Source organism: Macadamia integrifolia, chromosome 2 (genome assembly GCF_013358625.1).
Source record: "Macadamia integrifolia cultivar HAES 741 chromosome 2, SCU_Mint_v3, whole genome shotgun sequence".
NCBI lineage: Eukaryota > Viridiplantae > Streptophyta > Magnoliopsida > Proteales > Proteaceae > Macadamia > Macadamia integrifolia.
In genome coordinates, this window is record NC_056558.1 from 9,294,570 (window position 1) to 9,322,111 (window position 27,542).

The 27,542-nt window shown below is 42.7% G+C and overlaps 1 protein-coding gene across 1 annotated transcript in view; it reads right to left on the reverse strand.

Annotated features, from left to right (window-relative positions):
• The window catches only part of LOC122071928, a 62,658-nt gene that overhangs the window by 18,730 nt on the left and 16,386 nt on the right, over positions 1-27,542 (reverse strand). The window contains exons 9-12 of the mRNA XM_042636417.1: positions 14,718-14,873; positions 12,310-12,761; positions 11,410-11,899; positions 10,621-10,953 (exon numbers count right to left, since the gene is read on the reverse strand). Coding sequence (XP_042492351.1) covers positions 10,621-10,953; positions 11,410-11,899; positions 12,310-12,761; positions 14,718-14,873 — 1,431 coding nt within the window. The remainder of the gene's footprint in view (positions 1-10,620; positions 10,954-11,409; positions 11,900-12,309; positions 12,762-14,717; positions 14,874-27,542) is intronic.

Here is a 27,542-nt window from a genome sequence, read left to right on the forward strand (position 1 = left end):
AACAATGATGAAATATTATGAATGTAAATAATCCCCTTGCTGCTCCACTAAAAGAAGGCTCCTTACATCGCCTTAAATATCTGCCAAGTGGCAGCTTCATGGCTGCTGAAATTCTGGGAATACATTCTCCACATCACCATTATTTTATCTAGTAAGTTTCAGCATACATATATATTTTTTTCAACTGGCCTAGGAAATTAAATAAGGGTGAAAAGTCAACTTTGCATCTTCTGTTCACAACGAAAATTACAAGCCTAAATGTTCAATACATGGTGAACCAAATGGTTGAGTTGGGACACACCTGACATTAGGCTAATCCATGAGTTGCACACCCCACCCAACAACTCAGTTTGACTAGATCAGCTCTCCATGAGGGTCAAAATGGTACCAGGAAGGAACCCTTTCCATTAGGGGGCGGGCAAATTGAATTTTCCCATATTATATAGAAGTTCAATTTTATTATTATTTTTTAAATACAAACGTTTCCCGCTCACACTCCTTACCAACAACCCGGTGCTTCGCCACAACACACCATAGGTTGGTCCAACAACCAGTTGGCTCCTCGCTGCTACACATTTGCAAAAAAAAAAAAAAAAAAAAAAAAAAAAAAAAAAAAAAGCAAGTGTATAGCTAGTAGCCCCATGCAAGTTTCTCAATCGGTTCCTTTATCCTGTTGCATATTTCTGCAACTCAAGAAAAGAACGGTTTCTATTCTTGTGAACTAGAAAGAAGTAGGAAAAACTGCGCATAAAACTTGCTATCTTTTCTTTTTTTTTTCCCCAAGGATCCTTCTAGCCCTGATCCCTGCTACTAATCGAAGCTCTTGAACATGCTCTGAAGTTGAAGATTGAGTAGCTTCCTATTTGGTTGGTGGTCTCCGAGAAAAATATACAAGATCACAAACGTAGATTGCTTGCGGCTAAATATGAATTGAGACGAAAGTTTATAAGCCTTTTGATGTAGATCAAAGCTTGAAGATGAAGAAAAAAACAAGAGCCAGAAAACACTGTTCACGTGGACAGTAACATGTCAAAACACTGTTCACGTGAACACATGACACTGTTCACGCAAACAGTACTATATTTCGAAATCTTCTATTTAAGTTTCTAATTTTAGTAGTATGGTTATGTATTTAGGAAGTCCTATTAGCTGCTATTTTGTTTCCTAAATTAGAAGTTAGTGGTAGTTTCTGTTTTGCATTAGTTTCTATTTTGAATTAGTTGCTAATTGCATTAGTTTCTATTTTGAATTAGTTTTTAATTGCATTAGTTTCGATTTTGAATTAGCTTCTATTTTCATTAGTTGCTATTTTGATTTAGCTTCTATTTTCATTAGTTTCTATTTTGTGTCAAGCTTCTTATTTTGTAATTTCAGACCTCTATATAAAGAGGGTCTGCTGTAGATACAAATCACAATTGAATTAATGAAGTTTCTGCAGTTTTTTGCTTGCTCCCTCTCCTGAGAAAGGAAGACAAACAGCTGAGATAGCTGTGGGTGAGATGCCCAGGTAGAGATAGCCAATCCCACCCACATCTACCTTGCTTACTATCTTCTTTTCTGTTCTTCTAGTGTTTGTTATTGTTTACTATGAGAGGAGTGTTTGTGAGGTAAAACTAAACCTATCTGAAGACCAGCCAAGGATCAAAGCTTGTCAAGAGATCAGCTTGAAAAACCAGCCACAACCAGAGAATCGATTTTCTGCAGTCAAGTTTTTTAGAAGCAAATCAACAGGGCTGTTTGATGTAGATCCACATTATGGAAGGAAATATGAGAGGAAGAAGGGTCCAACCTTAGTCCACCTAAGTGGCTAAGGTCCAGCCAAGAAGCCAGCCGAACCCCTACTTGGTCCACCTGAGTGGCTAAGTACAAATAAGGGCCAATTGGGCCCATCGGCTAGGGAAATAATTAGTAGTTGTTTTTAATTAATTAGTGGGCCATTGGGCCCATCGAGTTGAGTAAGTGGTATGTCGAGTCTAAATTGTCTTTGGACTCTTTGTTTTCCACATAGGTTTATTATTCCTAGTCCAATTTTGAATTCCTAGTTGTAGTAGGAGTGTCCAGTCCTATTGGGAAACTAGCTCCTAGTTGAAGTAGGAGTGTCTAGTTCTATTGGGAAACTAGCTCCTAGTAGTAGTTTGATTGCTATTCTACCCTCTATAAATAGAGGAGCCTATGTACTCATAATTTCATATTTGAATAAAGAATAATTGCAGTCAATTGCTTAGAACAGCCGGGATAGCTGTGGGTGAGAAGCCCAGGCCGAGACAACCGCTCCTCCCCCACTTTTCCCTTTGTTTCTTCTTGTTTAAAGCTTTCTATTTTATCCTAAAGTTACTGCTGTTGAAGTATACGACTGTTGTGAGTATTCAGAAGTTCAGATCTATCCTAGTTACAAACCAGATTTGATTCTCTCTCCTGAAGCCTGCGATTATTTCTCCTAGGTCAGAAAATCAAGAAAGCTTGTAACTTCATAACCAGCCATCAAAATCCTCTCAACTTGGGGGGTTTTTGTACCCTCCCTAAGGACTATCTACGCCTAAGAGTTCAGCTCAATCGGACTCCTACAGACCTAGCCGCACCTCTCTCTCTCCAACTATATAGCAGGTCTTTCCCTCTCCTATCGGGTTGTGTTTTGGGCTGGTTTTGCTCCTATATGGGTATTGTATTATTGGGGGTTTATTTGATGGTCTTATTTCTTTGTTTCCTAATCCTATTTGTATTGTTTGGGGTTATAAATTGTTAGGGTAGTTTCTTGTAATCTACTCCTGCATTAAGTGGTATCAGAGCTATGGCTCAGACGGAGGAACCCCAACCCACCCTTCAATATATGATGAAAGCAATCCAAGCCTTGTCTACGAGGTTGGATGGACATGACCAACAGTTGGCTGACCTAAAAGAGAGTACTGCTGCCCACTCTAACGCCCAACCAATTGTTGCCCAAACTAATGTTCAACCTGCTGTTAATTGCATTGGTAATCTTCCCAGAAGAGTCACTATGCAACCTAGAAGGAATGTCCCAGCTCAGAATGATGAGTATGATGAGTATGACAATCAGCTTTATCAGCCTGACGATACGTAAAAGATCAAGTTAGAATTGAAAGAGTATAATGGGAGGCACGATCCCCTCTACTACTAGGACTGGGTGACTTCCTTTGATGACTACTTCTGGTGGTACCATATGCCTGAAGACAGGAAAGTTCAATTAGTTGTCACTAAGTTAACTGGTGGAGCTAAGGACTGGTGGAGGAATGAAGAGAATAGGCTGATCCGCAGTTGTCAGATGCCTCACAATTGGGAAGACTTGAAATTTATCCTTAACGATAGATTCTTACCATCCACCTACCGACGTCGACTCTACGACATGCTGAATACTCTCAGGCAAGGTACTACGACTGTAGGAGATTATATTGATCGTTTTAATGAACTGCTTTCACGAACAGGTGCCCATAAAGAAGATGAAGAACTGCTCATATCCCGTTTCAAACTAGGGTTAAGGTATGATATTCGTGAGAAGCTTGGTGTGATCGAGATACCCTCCTTAAGCACTTGTTTTGACAAATCACTAGAAGCAGAGGATCTGATCAAAACAACTTCCAGAAGGTACATCCAGCCAACTGACAACAAAAAGCCTTATGTACTAACCAAACCCACTGAATTTCCTACCTGAGCTCCACAAGATACACAGGATAAGGGGAAGGCTCCAATGGGAAGGGAGAGTGGATCTATGACATGCTACAGTTGTGGAAAGACTGGACACATGGCAAAATTCTGCCCTAAGCGGGGACGATCCAACTCTGTCATCAGTGCCATCGAATCCAATCCGGATTTACAAATCCACGAACCTCAGGATGACGATTGGACTGTTAATGTTGCAGTTGAAGGAGAGGAGGATGAACTGTAAGATGAGCTTACACCAGAGAATGATGATCCTCATGCTTATGTCAATGTGGTTGCAAGAATCCTAGTGTCTGAAACTAGGAGTGAAGACTGGAGGAGGCACAAAATCTTCTGCACCTTAATGTCTAGTGGACCTCACAAAGCTTAAGTGATTGTGGACAGTGGAAGTTGTGTGAATGTGGTATCTCAAGCCTTTGTCATTGACGGAAAGCTTAAGACTGAATCCCATCCACAGCCATACAAGGTATCTCTTCTAGATAGCAACACCATGGCTGTAACTCAATGGTGTTCAGTCCCATTGAAGGTCTTAGATTATGAAGAAAGTGTATGGTGTGATGTCATCCCCATGGTCCTCATTGATGTACTACTTGGAAGGCCTTGGTTATATGACAACAATATGCTAGTGGGAGGTACTAAGAACCAATGCATCTTCGATCACAAAGGCAAACCATTCATTCTAAACCCACTCAACATACCTCAGGTAAAAGATAAGTTAAAGGGCTGCCCAACTAAGGAGACATGTCTTAAAGAATGTTGCTAAGTCCTCTTCCAAAACAACCACTGAGCAAAAGAAGCAACCACGCAAAGAAAATTTCAGCAAGAAGAACACTGTGAAGCTATGCGTACTGCCCCATAGAGAATTCCTGACCCTTGGTAAAGAAACCGGCCTAATCATAGCTCGTGTTACCAAGGCTGCTGAACCAGTGATAGTGGTCAAACATCCCCCACAAATCAAACAATTACTTGTTGATTTTTCAGATTTGGTGCCAGAGGAATTGCTTGATAAACTACCACCGATGAGGGATATTCAGTATGCCATTGACCTTGTGCCTGGGTCAGTACTCCCTAATCTACCCACTTACCGTCTCAGTCCTACAGAGCATGCCGAACTCAAGAGACACGTGGATGATTTATTAAAGAAAGGGTTCTTGGTTGAGAGAATGAGTCCATGTGCAGTACTAGCCCTATTGACACCAAAGAAAGACGGATCATGGCGTATGTGCATTGACAGCCGGACCATTAACAAAATCACGGTAAAGTACAGATTTCCTATTCCTAGTTTGGATGATATGCTTGACATGTTGACAGGAGCTTCCATCTTTTCAAAGATTGATCTACGGAGTGGCTACCATCAAATTCGAATCCGTCTAGGGGATGAATGGAAAACAGCCTTCAAAACAAAAGAAGGCCTGTATGAGCGGAAGGTTATGCCTTTTGGCCTCACCAATGCACCTAGCACTTTCATGAGGGTGATGACACATGTACTACGACCCTTCATCGGCAAATTTCTCGTAGTGTACTTTGATGACATACTAATATACAGCAAAGCACAAAATTAACACTTAGAGCATCTGAGACGTGTCATGAGAGTACTACAGGCAGAAAAGTTATACATCAACTTGAAGAAATGTTCCTTCATGTTGCCCAAGGTCATCTTCTTTGGTTTTATTGTGTATTCACAAGGCATAGAAGCTGATCCGGAGAAGGTAAAAAGTGTCATTGATTGGCCTATTCCAAAGAACTTGACCGAAGTTCGTAGCTTTCACGGTCTTGCTTCATTTTACCGACGATTCATCCGGAATTTCAGCGCCATTGTAGCCCCAATTACAAAATGCACAAAAGGAGAAAAAGTCTCATTTAAGTGGACTCCGACAGCCACTAAAGCTTTCAACTTGATCAAACAAAAGATGATAGAAGCACCAGTGCTTCGACTACCCAATTTTGATCTTATGTTTGAAGTGGCTACTGATGCATCCTATGTTGGGATAGGAGGAGTGCTTATGCAAGAGGGCCATCCAATTGCCTTCTACAGTGAAAAGTTGAATGATGCAAAAAGAAGGTATTCTACTTATGATTTAGAACTCTATGCCATTGTTCAAATCCTCAAGCATTGGAGGCATTACTTAATTGGCAAAGAGTTTGTGCTCTATTCGGATCACGAAGCACTCAAATACTTGCACTCACAAAAGACCATTAGTGATCGGCACGCTAAATGGATCTCATACTTGCAAGGATACATATTTACTCTCAAGTACAAAGCTGGGAAGGAGAATCAAGTGGCTGATGCACTTAGTCAAAAGGTGATGATGATGAACACCTTCACAGTACAAAACAAAGTGCAGGAGTGGAACACATCAAAGAGGAGTACATTAGTGATGCTGATTTTTCAGAAGTATTCAACAACCTACAAGGAGGATGGGATGACAAATTTGTTATACATGATGGGTATCTTTTCAAAGACACTCACCTCTGCATCCCAAACACCTCTTTGAGACATCACTTGATTTGAGAGCTACATGGAGGATGAATGGGTGGACACTTTGGCAAGGACAAAACATACTCCATGATGAAAGACTTATACTTTGGCCGCAACTCTTAAAGGATGTGCAACATGTGATACAGAGATGCTGCACTAGTCAACTTGCCAAAGGAGAAGAAGAATATAGGATTGTACACACCGCTGCCCGTTCCACATGCACCTTGGCAAGACATAAGCATGGACTTTGTCCTAAGCTTACCACCTACACGGGAAAGGTATGATTCCATATTTGTGGTAGTAGATCGTTTCTCCAAGATGGCACACGTTATTCCGTGCAAGAAGACTCTTGATGCAAGTCACTTGGCCAAACTCTTTTTCAAAGAGATAGTGTGCATACATGGTCTACCACAGACAATTGTTTCAGATAGGGATGTCAAGTTCATGAGCTACTTCTGGAAGACTCTATGGCTGAAAACAAATACTAAACTCAAGTTCTCCACTGCATTCCATCCTCAGACAGACGGACAGACCGAAGTGGTGAACAGAAGTCTTGGCAACTTACTCCGATGTCTAGTCCGAGACTATGAAAAGACTTGGCCATCTATACTGGATATTGCTGAATTCGCCTATAATAGTTCTGTCAACCGCACCCCAGGTCGTACACCATTTGAGATTGTCCTTGGACTGCAGCCTCAACGACCGGTTGACTTGGTACCTTTGCCACCTCAGGCCTGTATTAGTGTGGAAGCCGATGAGTTCCTTAGACACATCACGGAGGTACATGCTGATGTTCATCGTCGCATCGCTGTTAGCAATGATGGATACCAAGCAACTGCCAATCGACATCGTCGCTACGTGGAATATCAGCCTAGTGATTTGGTAATGGTTCGAATTCCACCCGAGAGGTTTCCTCCTGGTACAATGCACAAGCTCCATCCTCGGAACATGGGTCCCTACAAGGTCTTAAAGCGCATTGGCACTAATGCTTACATGCTAGATCTACCTCCTACTCTGAAGATCAACAATGTCTTCAATGTAGCTGATCTGACGATATATTTGGGACACCATTCTGATGACGATGACACTGAACACACCCTTAAACTTCCTCAATTTGCAAACCATAAAGATGATGTCATCGAAGATGTTCTCGACAACAAGTTCACCACAGTTCGTGGGGGCGAAGGGTACTACTCCTTCCTCATCAAATGGAAAGGTCGACCACGAGAGGATTGTACTTGGATCCATGCCGATGACTTTCAATGCCTTGACACAGACCTCTATGAGCACTACATGTCCCTTACCCATTCATCGGAGTTGAATGATTCTAAGAAAGGGGGAACTGATGTAGATCCACATTATGGAAGGAAATATGAGAGGAAAAGGGTCCATCCTTAGTCCACCTAAGTGGCTAGGGTCCAGCCAAGAAGCCAGCCGAACCCCTACTTGGTCCACCTAAATGGCTAAGTACAAATAAGGGCCAATTGGGTCCATCGGCTAGGGGAATAATTAGTAGTTGTTTTTAATTAATTAGTGGGCCAATAGGCCCATCGAGTTGAGTAAGTGGTATGTCGAGTCTAAATTGTCTTTGGACTCTTTGTTTTCCACATAGGTTTATTATTCCTAGTCCAATTTTGAATTCCTAGTTGTAGTAGAAGTGTCTAGTCCTATTGGGAAACTAGCTCCTAGTTGAAGTAGGAGTGTCTAGTTCTATTGGGAAACTAGCTCCTAGTAGTAGTTTGATTGCTATTCTAACCTTTATAAATAGAGGAGCCTATGTACTCATAATTTCATATTTGAATAAAGAATAATTGCAGTCAATTGCTTAGAACAGCCGGGATAGCTGTGGGTGAGAAGCCCGGGCCGAGACAACCGCTCCTCCCCCACTTTTCCCTTTGTTTCTTCTTGTTTAAAGCTTTCTATTTTATCCTAAAGTTACTGCTGTTGAAGTATACGACTGTTGTGAGTATTCAAAAGTTCAAATCTGTCCCAGTTACAAACCAGATTTGATTCTCTCCTGAAGCATGCGATTATTTCTCCTAGGTCAGAAAATCAAGAAAGCTTGTAACTTCATAACCAGCCATCAGAATCCTCTCAACTTGGGGGGTTTTTGTACCCTCCCTAGGTACTATCTACGCCCAAGAGTGCAGCTCAATCGGACTCCTACAGACCTGGCCGCACCTCTCTCTCTCTCTAGCTCTATAGCAGGGCTTTCTCTTTCCTATCGGGTTGTGTTTTGGGCTAGTTTTGCTCCTATATGGGTATTGTATCCTTGGGGGTTTATTTGATGGTCTTATTTCTTTGTTTCCTGGTCCTATTTGTATTGTTTGGGGTTATAAATTGCTGGGGTAGTTTCTTGTAATCTACTCCTGCATTACTGTTTCTTCAGATCTGATCCAGCCACTGTTGGTGTATCTTCCTCAGTGTTTTGAGGGCCCTTGAAACCAGGTTTGACTGTCCTACAGTTTCCCTACTTGTGAGCTTCAATTTAGCCTTTCCCTTAGGCTTTGTTGAACTATTTGATCTCTAAGTTTGAATTCAGAACTGGTATTGGTTGAGGGTTGTTTCTCTTATTGGGGCTTATTTACCTAGTGTAAATTAGCTCTACATTACCTTTTGTAAGATCCCAATCTTCCTAGTGATATGAGGGACAAACATTGTTATTATCTTATGGGTTAAATTGTTCCTATGAAAAAGGATATACTGCGATCAGTGAGCCTCTGGCTCTGTCACCGCACCTTCGGACGAACCGGTGCACAACAGTTTCCTTTGAACTAAGGGAAAGAACAGAACATGGGCCCTCTCTTCCTCGAGAGACCTAATCTGGTGAGAACTCCAGGAGAACCCAAATCCGGCTGCCGCTGGAGCAGCCTGGCCTCACGCTGGGCTGCTCCCCCCCCTCTCTCTCTCATCCTTCCTTCTACTTCTCTCATCCTCTTCCTCTCCCTCTCCCTCTCATCCTCCTCTCTTTCCTTTTCTTTGTCACCTCCCTCTCAACTTTTTCTTCTTCTTCTTTGCTCTCACACATTCAGGAGGTTGTGATCCACTCCTTGCTGTCTCCCCTGTCCTTCCTCTCCAATCTTGACTCTGATCTGGTGAGACTTGAGTCGCTGCTCATCAAGCGTGACATTGTGCTGCTGGCCTTGCTGCAGCTCTTATCTGGTCCTTAATGGTCTTCTCGGGGTTCTCCTGGTTCTCCCAGATTGACTTGTGGGCTCCTCCCTCCACCGGTGTTCTTTGGGCCTGCAGCCACTCATCCTTGAGCTGCTGCTCTGATCGGGAATGGCTTTGTGTCGCCGGACAACTGCTGCTCTAACCTGCTTTGATCTAGATCCTTGGCTAGGTTCTCCAGATCCTCCCAGATCAATATGTTGGCTCCTCCTCCCTCTGCCGACGCTCTTTGGGCCTGCAGTCGCTCATCCTTGAGTCACTGAACAATTCAGGTGTGCCTTTGTGCTGCTGGCCAAGCCCTGCTCTCTTCTAGATCCTTGGCAGATTCAACAAGTTCTCCAGTTTCTCCCTGATCGAATCGTTTGTACCATCAGCGAAACGCTTTCTTGGCAAGCTACTTGCAAGACTTGCAGCCCGCAAGGCTGCCAGCCATGCTCAACCGACAGCCGCTTCACCAATGCCCTTTGCAAGGCCGGTGCCGCATCATAGCGGCTGTCACCTCCTCTAGACCAGCTTCTTGCTTAGCCGTGGCCCTCCGCAAGGCCAGAGCCTCATCGCCGTGGATGCCATATTACTGTTGGAGCTCCTATTCTTGTCTTGGTGGCTTGGAAGTTGAAGTGATGAGATACGATGGGTAGGCTTTGGTGGAACCCTATCTGAATTTTCCTTGTTTGCCTCTCCTCTTTGCTTTGGGCTTCTTGGCTCTTGTTCAGCCCATGTGGACTCTAGAGTTTTTAATTGTTTGCTTGGTGGGCTTTTGTGATGTAATGGACAAGTCATTTGCGACATTTTTTCTTGTCCTCAAGCCCATTGGGCCTTGGATGTTGTCATTTCTTGACTTTAGTTACCCTCATTGGGTTTACAACCAAGAAGCATAAAATTATAGCTTCTCCATTGCCACATGTACATTTCCCCTGCCAACATTATTTTCAATTCCACAAACAACTTTCATATGGTTCAGTGAACAACATCCTCCATACAAAGAAATAGGCTTTGTGTTCATAAAACTAAAGGATAACCCTTAATACATGGAAAGGAGATAAACTGGAATTTTTTTTCATTTTAATGACGACAGCAAACAAGTCCTAGGCCTCAGAAATGTTAAGAAGAATAATAACAATATTATAATTTTGGACCAATAAAACATACAATATTGTGGAAACATTTTAAATTAATATAACAATTGTGCCTCATAACCCAACCATTTGGGGGTCAAGTAGGTTTGACACATACACCCCTAACCATGCATGGGGAGCAAACTCATGTCTAAACTGTGAGAGGGGAGGAGAGTTTACCATAATTTTCTTCTGTCTGAGGTAGCTGAAGGCTGCAAAAAGATCATGCTGAGAATAACGTCGTAAAGTTTCAGCCAGCAAATTTGGCACCTCTGGTGCGGTAGAGGTGCTCAGAAAAACAAGTTTAAGGAGCTCCGCAGCATTGGAAATTGCCAATGATTCAAATGCTTTTCTACAAATACTTGTGCCTTCGTTCAAAAGCTTGAGAAATTTACCAGGAATGTGATGACAACCTGACCTCCTCCCAGAAAGTTTCTTCTGAATTCCGACATGGTTCTGAACTTCTTCACCAAGAGTGGTGGATGAAATTAATTCAGGCTCTTCATGACAATCCTGTAAGAACAGATGAATTATTAATTGCCAACATATTAGAATGAAAGGTCAAGATCATGGGAAGGTCAACCTAAATCAAGTATTGATCCAAATTAAAATAGCAGAACATGATATATTGCATGTACACTATTAGAATGCACAAAATTGAATCCTAGGCTCCTCTTAACTATTCGCCAATATAAACAGTAAAAACAGTACAAAGTTTGGAGAATTAACCCATTAACTCTATGTAAGACAAAAAGATATGAGTTAGGACACTAGAACTAACTCAGAAAATCATTCGATCCACACCCAATCTTGACTCAAGGAAAGTAGGTAATACACCCGCTCGTGATATTTCAAGAAACTGCTTCATGACTAGAATAAAGTGACAACTTTTACACATATATGGGCAATTAAACCAACTTTTACGATTTCTAGCCATAGGTTTATGCCTTGAGTAAAGTGAGAACTCACATATGTCCGGGCATCCAAATTTACATCTGTACTCTCCCTTTCAGCTGTGAATCTTCCCCTCCTTCTAGCTTCCGTTTTAGCCATCGGTATAAATTGTAGAACTTCATCAAGGGATTTCTTTATATTTGGGTCCTCAAAATCATCCCATATTTGAGCCATCATAGCTGATTCAGGAGAATTTTCAACACCTTTGGAGATAGCGGGAATAAGACCTTCCACTGACGAAGAATCTCGAACTGCCTGACTGCAGCCACTATGATTCAGGATCTCATTCCCATGGATTTTATCCAAATGTTCAGCGTATCTTTCACCAAGCACGTTACAGAACCTCATTAATGCTTTTCTAAAATTGAGATTACTGTTCAGTAATGTCATTCTTCTTCTGCAAGTACTCGGATTTGCTGGAAGGCCAGGAAGTGAGGCCCAATCAGTGCGATGAAATCTAGCTCCAAGAGCTGCACGATGTTTTACATATTCGGTCACCAACTCCCTGCAAGAGAGAGTACTATTTATCAGAAGCACGGTGGATGAACATTTGGCTTACATAATAGTAATTTTTTATTAAAAAATCATAGGTATCCGTCAGGTAGACCATAAAGAAGATTTTACAAGATGCATTGGTTATGTATGCTAAACATGCCAGATGCTATTTTTCTGTTTTCTTGGGAGGGGCTGGGGGGAGATGGAGTGCTTCACTTTAAAATGAGATAGATCAGCCACAGAGACCTACTTAAGGGTCATAAGAACTTTTCCACAGGTATTTTTTTCAAAAAATTTACCACTCACACCAATATTGAAGAAGCTGATGGTGGATCCACCCACTTTGATGTTTTTCTTTACACAATGATATTACCATCCCAAGGTCTACCCAATGTCTATCTTAATTTTCCCCTTGCTTACCTATCTGCCATTTCTGTCCATGAAAACTTTCTTTGGCGTGTGGGTTTAAACCTTGAAAGGGCACACTTTCTGATCAGATCATAATTATCCTTTTCTTCTTCCTCCTCTACTTCATTTGTCTCCAACTCTTCAGCAGTTCTGAAATTATCCTGCTCATCACATTCTAGCATAAGAGTGTCACACGCTCCTGGAGAAGTAATGACCTGATTTTCTTCTTCCACATATTGGCTGTCAATATCAGATGATATGGGCGGTATCTCCTTGCCCCCTATGTCAGTCACTCCATCAGTTTTTACTTGGGTTGATGACCTTGATTTTGAAGATCTTTTTCTTTTCCGAGGGGTTGATCCATGATTATCTGTCGCTGGTTGAAATTCTTGGTCTTTGTGTCTCAAATATTGCTGAAATCTATTAAGACGTTGTTGCTGCTTGTCAGAATAGACACGAAGCACCTGCATTTTTTCAGTGGATGAAGAACATTCAGAAGGCTATATAAACATTTAAGTTTAACAAACAAACTTCAGATATATGTTGAATTAGCAATAATGAGACCATATGGAGGAGATACTAATAATTTTAAACAAAATAAATACTGAACAAGCAGAATAGTGAAAAGCATAACAGTACTGTATCAAAGCAGCAACAATGGAATTTTAAAACATATGACCGAATTCCCAACTTCTACAAAAAGAAAAAGCTAGAAACACTAGCATAGTAACACTTTTTGACTGCATTGTTGGCTCATCGGCACTGTACAAGTAAGTTTTTTCAATTCTGTCTATTTTCACCCAAGGTTCGAAGTTTAGTTTTTGAGACAGGTTCTAACCTGGATCAAAACCGAAATATTTCATGAAACAGTTGAAACCTTGCCAAAACCTGGTAGGTTTCAGCTGCAGGTTTCAACTAATGGTTTCGAGGCCCAAATGGCCAAATTAGTCCTGAAACTTCTGGGAAACCCTATTTTAGGTCCTCTAAACATAGTGGAACCCTTAAGAATGTAAAAAGAGAAGGGAGGGGGGGGGGGGGGGGAAGCTCCACAACTTTGGAGACTCCTGCTATTTGGGCACAATAGTAAATGGATTCCAATCCATCTTGCATAAGGGAGAGAACTACTGGAGCAAGTAACCTTAATCAGGGGGGTTCATAACTTTCAAGTTTCCATGCAACCATTTGTGGTAACAAGGATATATTATTTCAAATATTTGTGAAGATACTATGAATTATTTTTATCATAAAAGATTGATTTATTAGTAGAGGAATCAAATTAAATATTAACATGTTAGGCTAAAAGTTTAACGTTTTCTCCTTTCCCATTTATAAAGAAGATTCTAAAATAGATATTTCTAACTGGCAGCCCAAGCTGTAGTCCACTAGAATTTGAAAAGAGATTATGGACCACGACTTTTTCTATAAAACCTAGAGCTTTGTATCACATAAAACTTAGAACTTTATAAGAGTCAGAGAGATAGTGGTGCCACAGGGTAGGGTTCCCACAAATGCTGAATGCAATCCTTATCGGCATCATACGAAGCAATTCCCCCCCCCCCCAAAAGTTTGTTAAAAAGTCATAAACTGAGAAGCAATTGAAGATGTCAATGAAGTCATAGCCATCTTGCTGTCCTATGCATAACAAGACAGATGATCTGCTGAGCTGTCTTTTGCCAACCTCTGAACATTCTGCTGTTTCTTTTTCCCAAATAGGCCAAATGGAAGATAAAAAGACGAATATGCACATAAGCCTCCCCTTTTTCCAAGAGAGCTCAGACTCGGACTCTTTGGAGATAGTTCCAATTTTGACCAAAGATAATTACAAAGTGGGCCCAAATGGCTCTACCAAAACTACATTGGACCTAAGATATGACTGCAGACTCCCCACTCAACATGCATAATGGATATTCCTGAGGAAGAATGGAAGTTCCTGCCCACTCTCTGAAGTCTATCTCCAGTTTCACCTTTCCATGACTTATCTCCCAAAACAAGGCTTTATACTTTGGAGGCGCCTGAAATTTTCCAAATCAATTTAAAGGGATAACACCCATTGCTCTGGGATTGAAGAATGGAAGCTATATAGAAACATTTAGAAGAAAACTTTCCATCACCCATGACAGACCAAACCCTCTTGTCAGGCACAGAAGAAATCAGATATTTGGTCATCTAAAGAAATTACTCCAGAACTCTTCCCCATCTGGAAAAAACTATAACAATTTTCTTAGTTTAAGAGTATTTGACCACCTACTCCAAGTGGAACACTCCTGACACGAATAATATCATGATGCATCAGAAAAACTATTTTCTATTGCTATAGTCTTCACAATCTACGAAACAGTAAAATGTGTATATATATATATATATATATATTCACTCCTAACGAAATAAAACTCATTAAGAAGACTAAACATAATACTAACCTGTTCAAAGGTGAGATTAAGATCCCTAGCAACTTTCTCACATTCCTTGAATGAAAGCTTTTTGTTAGGATCATCATTTACTACGCGGTTGAGCAGCTGAGCACGCTGGTCGGCAGTCATTACCCGAACTGAAGCCCATGACCGGGGATGGAAAACCTGCAACAAAACAAATCTCTTAGACTCTGCCAACAACCAATAAAAGGAGAGCAAGTGAGAGAGAGAGAGAGAGAGAGAGAGAGAGAGAGAGAATTTGATGCAAAATGCACAGAAATCTACAAATAGGTCTGGAAATTTCAGCAGTTAGACCAAACATATACAAAAGGTAGAGCTTCTAAATTAAAGCACTACATAGAGTCATCAGTGGGTTCAAGGACATCACCACCACAATAAATAGTTTCTATTTCACTCACCAGAAGTGTCTGGATATAGAGCAGGAGGAACTGTTTGAAATCAACATACCTGACACTTCACCAACTAAGCTAGAGAGTATGTATGCCAGTAAGGTATCCCAGTCTCAACATCCTAGACCAAGGGATTTACATTGTTTGGCATACCACTCACTAATATGGAAAACTAGACTTTCAAAATGCATGTATCCCTTTAGGCCATATTTCCGTATATCCCATCTATTCTATTGCACTCATCCAGAAGATCCACACCATAAGATTCTACACTTTTCCCAAGTCAGTTCATTAATTAAAGTAAACCTATATTTGATTGATAAATAGGTCTTGAACAGATCCTTCAAATACAACAATTACCACTACATAGAGGGCCTTTCCTGATATGCCTTTTTTTTTTATGAATAAATAATTCATTACCTAGAGGAAAAGAATATACAAGGGGAAAGAGGGCGGAGGGGAGCCACAAAGGCAAAGAACTAAAAATTTAGGGAGGGGGGAGGGGGAGCAATGCCAAGAGGGCTACCAGATCAAAGGGCAACAAAACCAAGAAAATGGATCAAGCCGGGAAGGGGAGGCAAGGTTAAGGAGGGGGAGGTGATAGGATGGTAGGCGGAAGACCCCAGGAGACAACAATGAGCATGTGGGGAGTGCCAGACAGGGTGAAGGGCTTCAAGGAGGCTATCTTGGAGGAGACATCAAAGTAGATGGCTTTTCAAATCTTGTCGAAGGAGTGAGAGCTGGAAGTCCATCTACGAAGATTTCTCTCCATCCAGATATAGTTTATGGTGGCACAAAAGGCGAGCTTTCCGACATTGTCACAGATAGTAGAACCAGTAAAGGTTATATCAAACCCAAATCCAATCTCTGGTAAGGTGAAGGGCTGTTCTAAGCGAGGGCCAGCAATGCTTAAGGACGATTTCCAAATCGAGGAGGAGAAAGGGCAGGAAAAGAAGAGATGGTCTGCATCCTCAATTCCATTCCAGCAGTGGCAGGAGGAAGAAGGCACCAAGATGTGCCGATGGATTAGGAAAGACTGGAGGCAGTTTGATAGGGCTTGCTAAGTAGTGAAACTGTGATGGGGAATGTGACCCTTGAACCAAATGATTTTACGCCAAAGAGAGGGAGGGCACTTATGACGAATGAAATTCCAAGCAAAGGCTGAGATGAATAGACCTGAAGGAGGAGTCCAGGATATTTTGTCCAGTCTACCCCGGTGACCAGGAGGATGGCTGGAGGGCCGACTAGATATCAAGGGGTGGGGGAGAAATGGGAGGGGACCAGGATCCATTTCTAAGGATGACAGCTACCATGGCAGATAGGGCTAAAACTACAGGAGTAAATGTATTTGGGGCTGACTATAGAGAGCAGAATCCCTTGTGGGTGCCAAAGATCAAGCCAAAGGGAGGTATTGGATCCATTGCCAATGGAGTAGTGAATAACCTAAAGAGCTCTGGGTCCGGGTTTGAGGATGTTGCATCAGACCTAAGAGGCATTGGAGGAGGGAGAGGCAGTCCAAAGGGAGTTAGCCCTGAGAAGAGAATAATAGACCCAAAAGACCCATATAGTGGATTATTTGGAGGCAATTTTCCATATAAGTTTGAGAATGCCAGAGGAGTTGACATCCTTTATTCTTCTAAGACCCAGACCCCCTTCAGATTTGGGAAGACACATAGAATCCCAGCTAATGGGGTGAAGAAATCTAGAGCATTCCACTCCTTTCCAAAGGAAGGAATAGAGAAGGGACTCAACGGCCTTGATAGTGGAAGAAAGAAGAGCAAAAATTCTTGATCGGTAGAGATACATGGATTGGAGAACAGATCTAGCAAGCTCAAGGCGACCAGCATAAGAGATGAGCCTTTCCAGAGCTAGAGTTCAATGATGGGAAAAAAGCCTGACAGTGATGAGGGGCAATCCAAGGTATTTGATAGAGAAGGCATAATGGAGGAAATGGAGACTGTATCCACTTTTAAGAAGATCATCAGCGAAGGCTAGGTGGGTGAGCAAGAGAAATTTGCATTTAGGAATGGGGGAGATGAGATGCAGATCAATTTTAGATTGGATGAACCTAGATAGAACCTCAAGAGAAAGAGAGAAGAGAAAGGGGGAGAGGGCCCCCTTGACGAATGCCTATAGAAGAATGGAAGAAACAAACCGGGGTACCATTAACCAGGATAGAAAAGTGAGGGAGGAAATACAAGAATGGATCCAATAAACAAAAATTGGAGAGAATGACTTTTAAGCAGGACATTGGACATGAAGTCCCATTTAATGGAATTAAAAGATTTTTGGATGTAGTGGGCGAGCCTGTGGCACAGCGGTTGAGTTGCACTATTGCAACCTGTTGGTCACAGGTTCAAAACTTGGAAATAGCCTCTTATGCGAAGTAGGGGGTAAAGCTACATACACACTTGCCCATACCAGACCTTGCAGTAGCTGGAGCCTCGTGCACTGGGTTGCTTTTTAAAAGATTTTTTTATGTCAATTTTGAGGAGCGCAACAGGGGAATGGGATTTTCTGTCAAATCCCCTGACAATTTCATGGCACAAGATAATGTTATCCGCAATACTTCTCCCAACAATGAATGTGGATTGGTTTGCACTAACAAGGGAGTCAACAACCGATTGCAAGCGATTGGTAAAAATCTTGGCAATGAACTTCTAGAGAAGATTGCAGAGAGATATAGGATGAAAATCAGACATGGAGGAGGCTCCATCCGTTTTAGGAATGAGACAGAGGAAAGTTTGATTGACACTTTTGATCTGGGAAGGGTTAAGGAAGAAGTTACGAATGGCAGAGACGAGGCCGGCATGGATGATGTCCCAACAGGATGAGAAGAATCTCATGCTAGAACTATCAGAGCTAGGGGCTTTGTTTGCAGTGTGGGAGCGGACAGCAGCTAGGATTTCATCATNTTCCTTGAATGAAAGCTTTTTGTTAGGATCATCATTTACTACGCGGTTGAGCAGCTGAGCACGCTGGTCGGCAGTCATTACCCGAACTGAAGCCCATGACCGGGGATGGAAAACCTGCAACAAAACAAATCTCTTAGACTCTGCCAACAACCAATAAAAGGAGAGCAAGTGAGAGAGAGAGAGAGAGAGAGAGAGAGAGAGAGAGAATTTGATGCAAAATGCACAGAAATCTACAAATAGGTCTGGAAATTTCAGCAGTTAGACCAAACATATACAAAAGGTAGAGCTTCTAAATTAAAGCACTACATAGAGTCATCAGTGGGTTCAAGGACATCACCACCACAATAAATAGTTTCTATTTCACTCACCAGAAGTGTCTGGATATAGAGCAGGAGGAACTGTTTGAAATCAACATACCTGACACTTCACCAACTAAGCTAGAGAGTATGTATGCCAGTAAGGTATCCCAGTCTCAACATCCTAGACCAAGGGATTTACATTGTTTGGCATACCACTCACTAATATGGAAAACTAGACTTTCAAAATGCATGTATCCCTTTAGGCCATATTTCCGTATATCCCATCTATTCTATTGCACTCATCCAGAAGCTCCACACCATAAGATTCTACACTTTTCCCAAGTCAGTTCATTAATTAAAGTAAACCTATATTTGATTGATAAATAGGTCTTGAACAGATCCTTCAAATACAACAATTACCACTACATAGAGGGCCTTTCCTGATATGCTTTTTTTTTTTATGAATAAATAATTCATTACCTAGAGGAAAAGAATATACAAGGGGAAAGAGGGCGGAGGGGAGCCACAAAGGCAAAGAACTAAAAATTTAGGGAGGGGGGAGGGGGAGCAATGCCAAGAGGGCTACCAGATCAAAGGGCAACAAAACCAAGAAAATGGATCAAGCCGGGAAGGGGAGGCAAGGTTAAGGAGGGGGAGGTGATAGGATGGTAGGCGGAAGACCCCAGGAGACAACAATGAGCATGTGGGGAGTGCCAGACAGGGTGAAGGGCTTCAAGGAGGCTATCTTGGAGGAGACATCAAAGTAGATGGCTTTTCAAATCTTGTCGAAGGAGTGAGAGCTGGAAGTCCATCTACGAAGATTTCTCTCCATCCAGATATAGTTTATGGTGGCACAAAAGGCGAGCTTTCCAACATTGTCACAGATAGTAGAACCAGTAAAGGTCATATCAAACCCAAATCCAATCTCTGGTAAGGTGAAGGGTTGTTCTAAGCGAGGGCCAGCAATGCTTAAGGACGATTTCCAAATCGAGGAGGAGAAAGGGCAGGAAAAGAAGAGATGGTCTGCATCCTCAATTCCATTCCAGCAGTGGCAGGAGGAAGAAGGCACCAAGATGTGCCGATGGATTAGGAAAGACTGGAGGCAGTTTGATAGGGCTTGCCAAGCAGTGAAACTGTGATGGGGAATGTGACCCTTGAACCAAATGATTTTACGCCAAAGAGAGGGAGGGCACTTATGACGAATGAAATTCCAAGCAAAGGCTGAGATGAATAGACTTGAAGGAGGAGTCCAGGATATTTTGTCTAGTCTACCCCGGTGACCAGGAGGATGGCTGGAGGGCCGACTAGATATCAAGGGGTGGGGGAGAAATGGGAGGGGACCAGGATCCATTTCTAAGGATGACAGCTACCATGGCAGATAGGGCTAAAACTACAGGAGTAAATGGATTTGGGGCTGACTATAGAGAGCAGAATCCCTTGTGGGTGCCAAAGATCAAGCCAAAGGGAGGTATTGGATCCATTGCCAATGGAGTAGTGAATAACCTAAAGAGCTCTGGGTCCGGGTTTGAGGATGTTGCATCAGACCTAAGAGGCATTGGAGGAGGGAGAGGCAGTCCAAAGGGAGTTAGCCCTGAGAAGAGAATAATAGACCCAAAAGACCCATATAGTGGATTATTTGGAGGCAATTTTCCAGATAAGTTTGAGAATGCCAGAGGAGTTGACATCCTTTATTCTTCTAAGACCCAAACCCCCTTCAGATTTGGGAAGACACATAGAATCCCAGCTAATGGGGTGAAGAAATCTAGAGCATTCCACTCCTTTCCAAAGGAAGGAATAGAGAAGGGACTCAACGGCCTTGATAGTGGAAGAAGGAAGAGCAAAAATTCTTGATCGGTAGAGGTACATGGATTGGAGAACAGATCTAGCAAGCTCAAGGCGACCAGCATAAGAGATGAGCCTTTCCAGAGCTGGAGTTCAATGATGGGCAAAAAGCCTGACAGTGATGAGGGGCAATCCAAGGTATTTGATAGAGAGCTAACCAAGGGAGAAGGCAATCAAATGCAGAAAATTAGCTTTAAAGGCCTCCGAGACACAAAACAGAAAGAGGTGGGAGTTGAGGAGGTTAATTCAGAGGCCCGAGAGGTTCTTAAAAAGGTGGAGGGAGGACATAATGGAGGAAATGGAGATTGTATCCACTTTCAAGAAGATCATCAGCGAAGGCTAGGTGGGTGAGCAAGAGAAATTTGCATTTAGGAATGGGGGAGATGAGATGCAGATCAATTTTAGATTGGATGAACCTGGATAGAACCTCAAGAGAAAGAGAGAAGAGAAAGGGGGAGAGGGCCCCCTTGGCGAATGCCTATAGAAGAATGGAAGAAACAAACCGGGGTACCATTAACCAGGATAGAAAAGTGAGGGAGGAAATACAAGAATGGATCCAATAAACAAAAATTGGAGAGAATGACTTTTAAGCAGGACATTGGACATGAAGTCCCATTTAATGGAATTAAAAGATTTTTGGATGTAGTGGGCGAGCCTGTGGCACAGCGGTTGAGTTGCACTATTGCAACCTGTTGGTCACAGGTTCAAAACTTGGAAATAGCCTCTTCTGCGAAGTAGGGGGTAAGGCTACATACACACTTGCCCATACCAGACCTTGCAGTAGCTGAAGCCTCGTGCACTGGGTTGCTTTTTAAAAGATTTTTTTATGTCAATTTTGAGGAGCGCAACAGGGGAATGGGATTTTCTGTCAAATCCCCTGACAATTTCATGGCACAAGATAATGTTATCCGCAATACTTCTCCCAACAATGAATGTGGATTGGTTTGCACTAACAAGGGAGTCAACAACCGATTGCAAGCGATTGGTAAAAATCTTGGCAATGAACTTCTAGAGAAGATTGCAGAGAGATATAGGATGAAAATCAGACATGGAGGAGGCTCCATCCGTTTTAGGAATGAGACAGAGGAAAGTTTGATTGACACTTTTGATCTAGGAAGGGTTAAGGAAGAAGTTACGAATGGCAGAGACGAGGTCGGCATGGATGATGTCCCAACAGGATGAGAAGAATCTCATGCTAGAACTATCAGGGCTAGGGGCTTTGTTTGCAGTGTGGGAGCGGACAGCGGCTAGGATTTCATCATCAGTGGGGGATGGATTGAAGGCTGGGCAACAGGTAATCAGGGATGAATTTGTTTATAAGGTTAGGGGGAGGGGGTTGGGGGGAGGAAGAGTAATCCACCGCTTCAGCTTCGATGTCAGAAGGAGAAAGGAGGGTGTAACCATCCCTAGAAGTGAGGATTGGAATAGAATTAGCATTGGTTTTAGCCTTTAAAGATCCATGGAAGAAAGCAGAGTTGGTGTCACCCAACTGAAGCCATTTAATCCTAGATTTTTTCTAGAGAAAACTTTCTTCTTGAGCAAGGAGGGAGGAGAGCTCAATTGAAGTGGAGGATTCTTCAGCTACAAAAGAGGGATTATGCAAGTCAGCTTGGATTCTAACCTGGATGGCCTCAAGCTTATCTTTGCAGGTAGACACTCTGGAGGAGATATTGCCAAAGAAGGAAGTGTTCTAGAATTTGAGGGCATTTTTAACAATGCGGAGCTTCCTAGCAAAGGTAAGGAGAGAGGAGGAGAAGGCTCTCACAGGGGTGTCCCAGGCTCCTATGACAATATGGAGGTAATCTTGACGGAGCGTCCACATGTCGAAGAATTTGAAAGACTTGGGGCCAAAGGATATGAGAGGGCAGACATGAAGTAAGATGGGGCCATGATCCGATATGCCAGGTTGATCAAAGATAGCATGGGAGGGGAAGGAGTTGAGCCAAGATTCATTCACCAAGGCTTTATCAAGCTTGCAAGCAACTCTAGAAGATCCTTGGCGACAGTTGTGCCCAGTAAGAGAGTTCCCCGTCCATTTTAGATCACTTAGATTGATGTCGTCCCAAGCACTCATTGAAGGAATCGATAGAAAAAGTATAAATTGGATCTCCTCCCTGTTTTTTATGGCTACATCTAACGACATTAAAGTCACCAGCAATCCCCGAAGGAAGGGAGCCAGACAGGGGAGAGAGGGATCGGAGCTCATCCCAAAGAAGGGACTACTAATGGGCACGATTGAAGCCATAGACGAAGGAGAAGCAGGAATTAGAGCCGATGGGATCAGAGATGGAGAGATGGATGTATTTAGGAGAGGAGGAGATGGAGGAGAGATGGATCTTGAGAGGATTCCAAAGGATCCAAATTCGACCGTTAGGGGAATGGAAGTACTTGGAGATGAAGGACCAGGAAGGGGCTATGGAGTTAGCAATGCAGAAAGCATTGGGCTCAAGGACCCATATTTCCAGGAGGCAACATATGTCAACAGAGGACCGAATATGGGAGCGGAGCATACCGGGGAGTTCAAACCACAAACATTCCAGATGAGCCAAATAGTAATGGTGAAGGATGCAGGTGTGGCAGTGAAGGCTTAGAGGAGCACGCAAGGGATCGAGATGGAACAGCTCTTGGTATGGACCTTTGCTGGCACTGGTATTCTTTAAGAGGAGATGGTTGGGGAAGACTTCTTCGAGGACTTTCTAGCCAGGCCAAAAGACAAAGCAAAAGGTAGATGATGAGCAAGGGATTTTTAAGAGGAGGCTTGTTCAGGATGGGAACAGTGATTAGCTGAAGAGGGACTGGAGCCAACAGGTTGTGTGTTAACAGGGAGCCGCAGTCAACAGGCTCAATCTGCTGGAGGCTCACAACAAAAGGGGGTGCAAGATGAGTTTTCTCAAACTTGGGAAGAGCAGATGAGACATCCAAGTCATACTCGATTGGCTGGGCAGTAATGCTAGCAAGGGGGGAGCTAGAATTGCCGAGAGAGGAATCAGGCACCATGTCCGAAGATGAAGAACCAACAGTAAGAGGGCATGGAAGGAGGCCAGCAGCAGAGGGTAGTACAAGAGGGACACCTTCCAAGGTGTGTTTCGGCCGACTGGCGGTGGCAATGACATGTAGAGGGGCAGAGGTACGTAGAGGTCCAAAGGAGGGACTAGGCGAGACTGGAGCTAGCAGAAGGCCAGCAGAGGACTAGGGAGCCTATCGAGCTAGCAGAAGGCCATCAGAGGAGATAGTAGCTAGACAGGCTGGCGAAGGCCAGCAAGGGGGAGAACCTCATCAGGGATTGGCGGAAGGCCAGCGGCAAAGAGGGGTGGAGGAGGGGCCTGCACAGACTAGAGTATAGATGAAGCGCCTTCCAAGGTGGGCGTAGGCGGAGAAAGCATGACAGCAAGTGAAGAACTACAGTGAACAAGGGTGGCATTGGGTAAGGAAGAAGCCGACAAAGGCGTTGGAAGAATACCAAAATTCGGGATGTAAGTCAGCAGGTCGGGAAAGATGTGGGCAATGTGATGGCTGGCTAATGACGGGATGGGGCGGATATGGTGCTGGTGATTGTTGTCCAGGAGGGGAGAAGTGGATAGGTCAGATGGGTAGGTTGAAGGAATAGGAGGACAGATCGGGAGGGGGCCTGGTTTGGTTTAAGTGAGAGAGGAGGTTGGACCTATGGTGGAAGATAAAGAGGATCCATCTGTTGTGATGGCGACAGAAAGGTGGTTACCGTGAAAAGGGGGCAAAGTAGAGGAGAGGGGTAGGGATGTATATAGATCGAATTCGGTATGGATAGGGTACTATCGGAATTCAAATTCTTTTATAAATTTGTTATCCGAATATCCGATAGGATATGTAAAATGGTATGCAATTCGAATTCATTTTATTAAACAGAATCCAGATATTATCCGGTTTGATTTGTTTAGTAAACGATGCTGAATACCAGTCTCTTGCTCTCTGCTTAAATCGTTGCTTTCTAAAATCCCATGGAGCAGGTGGGGAAGGGGAAGGCGGAATAGAGAGAGAGAGAGAGAGAGAGAGAGAGAGAGAGAGAGAGAGAGAGAGAGGTGGACATGAGAGAAAAATCTCTTATATAACCATAATACCTCCATGAATGAACTTCCATGTTAGAATCTGGATTCCTTTGTCAAAACCACCACAAGAAAGGGTTGATTCTTCTCATCCACTGTAACAAGTGGGCAAGGAAATTAAGAATGAACAAGGGTTCGAATCGTGAGTGTCTATTAAGAATAAAGTTGAGCCGCTCAGGGATCACCATGCTCGGCCACCAACGATGCTTCAAACTCAACCCCTGCAACGCCATGAGAAGGGAGAGCAACAAACAGAAAAAGCAAAGAAAAAAAGGAAAAAGTAACCCTAATAAGATGAGAGGAATCCAGAATCATCCACCAGAATATAGGCTGTCAAAGTGAAAATTTTAAACTAAGTAAAGGACTTCATGTGAGTTATAAGTAAAATGGTAGGAATATTGGTCAAATGTTAATCATGATGTATAAAATATTCCTACCAAAGAAATATAATATATATATATATATATTGATGCAGCAGCGCTCCAATGGATCAACCCAAACCCGCTCCAGAACCCTGACCAAGACCCAGATCCAACTTGGGTTCCAAGTTACTGATTTGGGTTCAAGATCATTACAATATTCTAGGATTTTATTTTATTTGAGAATAATTGTAATCTTTTTATTTTGGGGTGGTTTCTAGATAGGAAAAATAGTTTTCTATTTGAGTCCTTATTTACTTCTAATCCTATTAGTCTAGATTTTAGTAGATTTTAATTTCACTTTATTCTTTGACTTTAATTAGGGAGTTTTTAATTTTAGTTATTATAAATTAAACATGTAACCCAAATCAGAAATTAATGAAGAATGAATTTGAATTGAAAGCAGCCAATGAGCAAACCTCCCCACCCCTCTCACGATTCTCTCTCTCTCTCAATCTCGTTTTTTCTCTCATTCTCTCTATCTCGTCCTCTCTTTCTCTCTCTCTCTCTCGGTTCTCTCTTCTCTCACCTCCCCCCTCTATTCTTCTATCTTTCATTGTACCTGTTCCTGGTTATTAACATGACTGCTGCAGCTGCTGATTACTACTGGTTGAAGGTCATCTCAGCTATATAAGGCTGCATTGGATTGCTGCTGAACACCTTCCTCAAAATCTGGGTTGTTTTCTTCTATTCTCAGACCTTGGCTGCAAGTAAGTAGAGAACTGAAACCTCCCCATTCCCCCCATTGTCCCCTTATTAGTTGCTCCACCCTCTTCCATTAAAACCCTCCCTTTTTTAGCCATTGTTTAACCTTTAGTTACACCACTGTTTTACCTTAAATATTGTTGACTTTCTTATTACAAGTATGACTGGTTTTAGAGCATATAACATGGGACTTTTATCTATCTTTGGTGCTTAATAGGCTAGTGTCATAACCTAATTTTGCTTGCCGCCATGTTCCCTACCCCATGTTCCCCATTGAAGCTTGAGTGAGTTTATGTGTTTTTCTTCCTAGACTATTATTGCTCATTGCTACTTTGTTTATTAGTCTCACTTTATTTTGCATGTTAATCTTGTTTGCCGAGCTTCCTTTATCTTGTCCAACCTAAGCCCCTTGAGTTTACCCTACCTAGTTAGTTAATCTTTTAGGAAACCTAGTCACCTAGGAACCCCCTACATCATATATATTTATATATATATATATATATATCAACAATCAATACAATATATTATTGGAGGGTTAAACGGATCGGATAATATTTGATCGGATATTGGGATATCCGAATTTGTATCTGATTAGCTTTCGGACGGATATGGATAGTTCTCGAATAGAGATTTCCTAAATACAGATACCTCTAAACGAATACGAATGCGAATTGAATTTGGATTTTCAACTATCCGTCTACATCCCTAAGAGGGGGGAAATAAAGCCAGAAGCAAAGAGGGCAGAGGTTAGGTCACAAGAGAGATTTAGAGGGCACGGAGCATCAGCATGGGGCGATGATCGAGGACCAACTTTCGGCAAGGCAATCGAAGCAGAGGTCTCTACTTCTGAACCAGAATCATTGGATTGCAAGGAAATCTCGCTTTCTTCAAAGTCAGAAAGGGATAGTAGGATTGAGTATTTGTTGTGTCCATCGACTAAGGATAGTCGGTCCAAAGGATCCAGGGACAAGGATTAAAGTATTGATATCGGTCGTCGTATCAATGGGCGAAATTTAAGATACTTATCGGAGGGTATCATATCGTATCGGAGGTATACTAAGATATGCTAAAGATCAAGGATTAAAGTATCTGCATCAATCGCCGTATCGGTTGGTTAAATTTAAGATACGTATCGGAGGGTATCGTATCGGTATTGGAGATACTTTAAACCATGCCAAGGAGGATGGTCTGACATACACAATGGCGTCTTCAGCAGGGCAAAGGTTTGCCATAAAACTATGCTATCTTCGATAGCAACGAAGCTTTTTCCAGCCACGAGTGATCAAAGGGGAGGGGGATCTGGTCGCATAAGCTGATTCTTCAACCAGAGTTTGGGAGCCGACATCGGCAAAGGGATAAGATTCATTCGAGGAGACTGGCACACAATGCTTGGAAGGATGACCAAAAGTTTTACAAAATGCACACAGTGGGGGAGCCACTCAAAATAGTTGCTGTTCAAAAGAGTATTTTTCCTCATCTTTGATAGTTGCACAAGTTGGAGGAATATCAGTAGCAGAAATTTCAATGCAAATTCGCGCAAAGGCCAGTCTATCCATTGTTGTAGTTCTGATATCCGAGAGGTGAGAACAAAGGCTTGCCAATGATCGACCCAACAATGCCCAGCCCTTGAGGGCACACAAAAGTGGAGAGAGAGGTTAGGAAGGTCCAGCCAAACTAGGATGGACTCGAAGTCTATCTTGCTAAAGACAGTGAACTGATCCCAGACCCTCATGAAGATGGGCTTCTTACCAACTAGCCAAGAATCTCCTTCCAGAGAAGTAACCTTGTCTTCTTCCAAGGATAACTTGAAAATGAATATACCGTTGTCTAACATGAAGGCGGAGAGTTGGTCATTGATCCTCCCTTTCTTGTGAAGGGAGGCTTTGACAATATTGAATGGCGGTCTATTACCCAAAAAGTGCCTGATGAGGCAATGTATCCATTTCGCATTTCGGAGTCAAAGAGCCTAAAGGGGCATAAACCAATTTTTTGTTGTTTTCAAGGGCGGGGGAAGAAGAACAAGGTGTGACCATCCCTGGAAGCAGAGGAGGGACTAACAATAGAGACTCAAGGGTGGGACCAGGAAGGAGGTTCAGAGGGAGTGGTAGCAACAGGGGAAGGCTGGGGAGAGGTTAGGGGAATGGTCGTGGGAGGAGAAAGGCTAC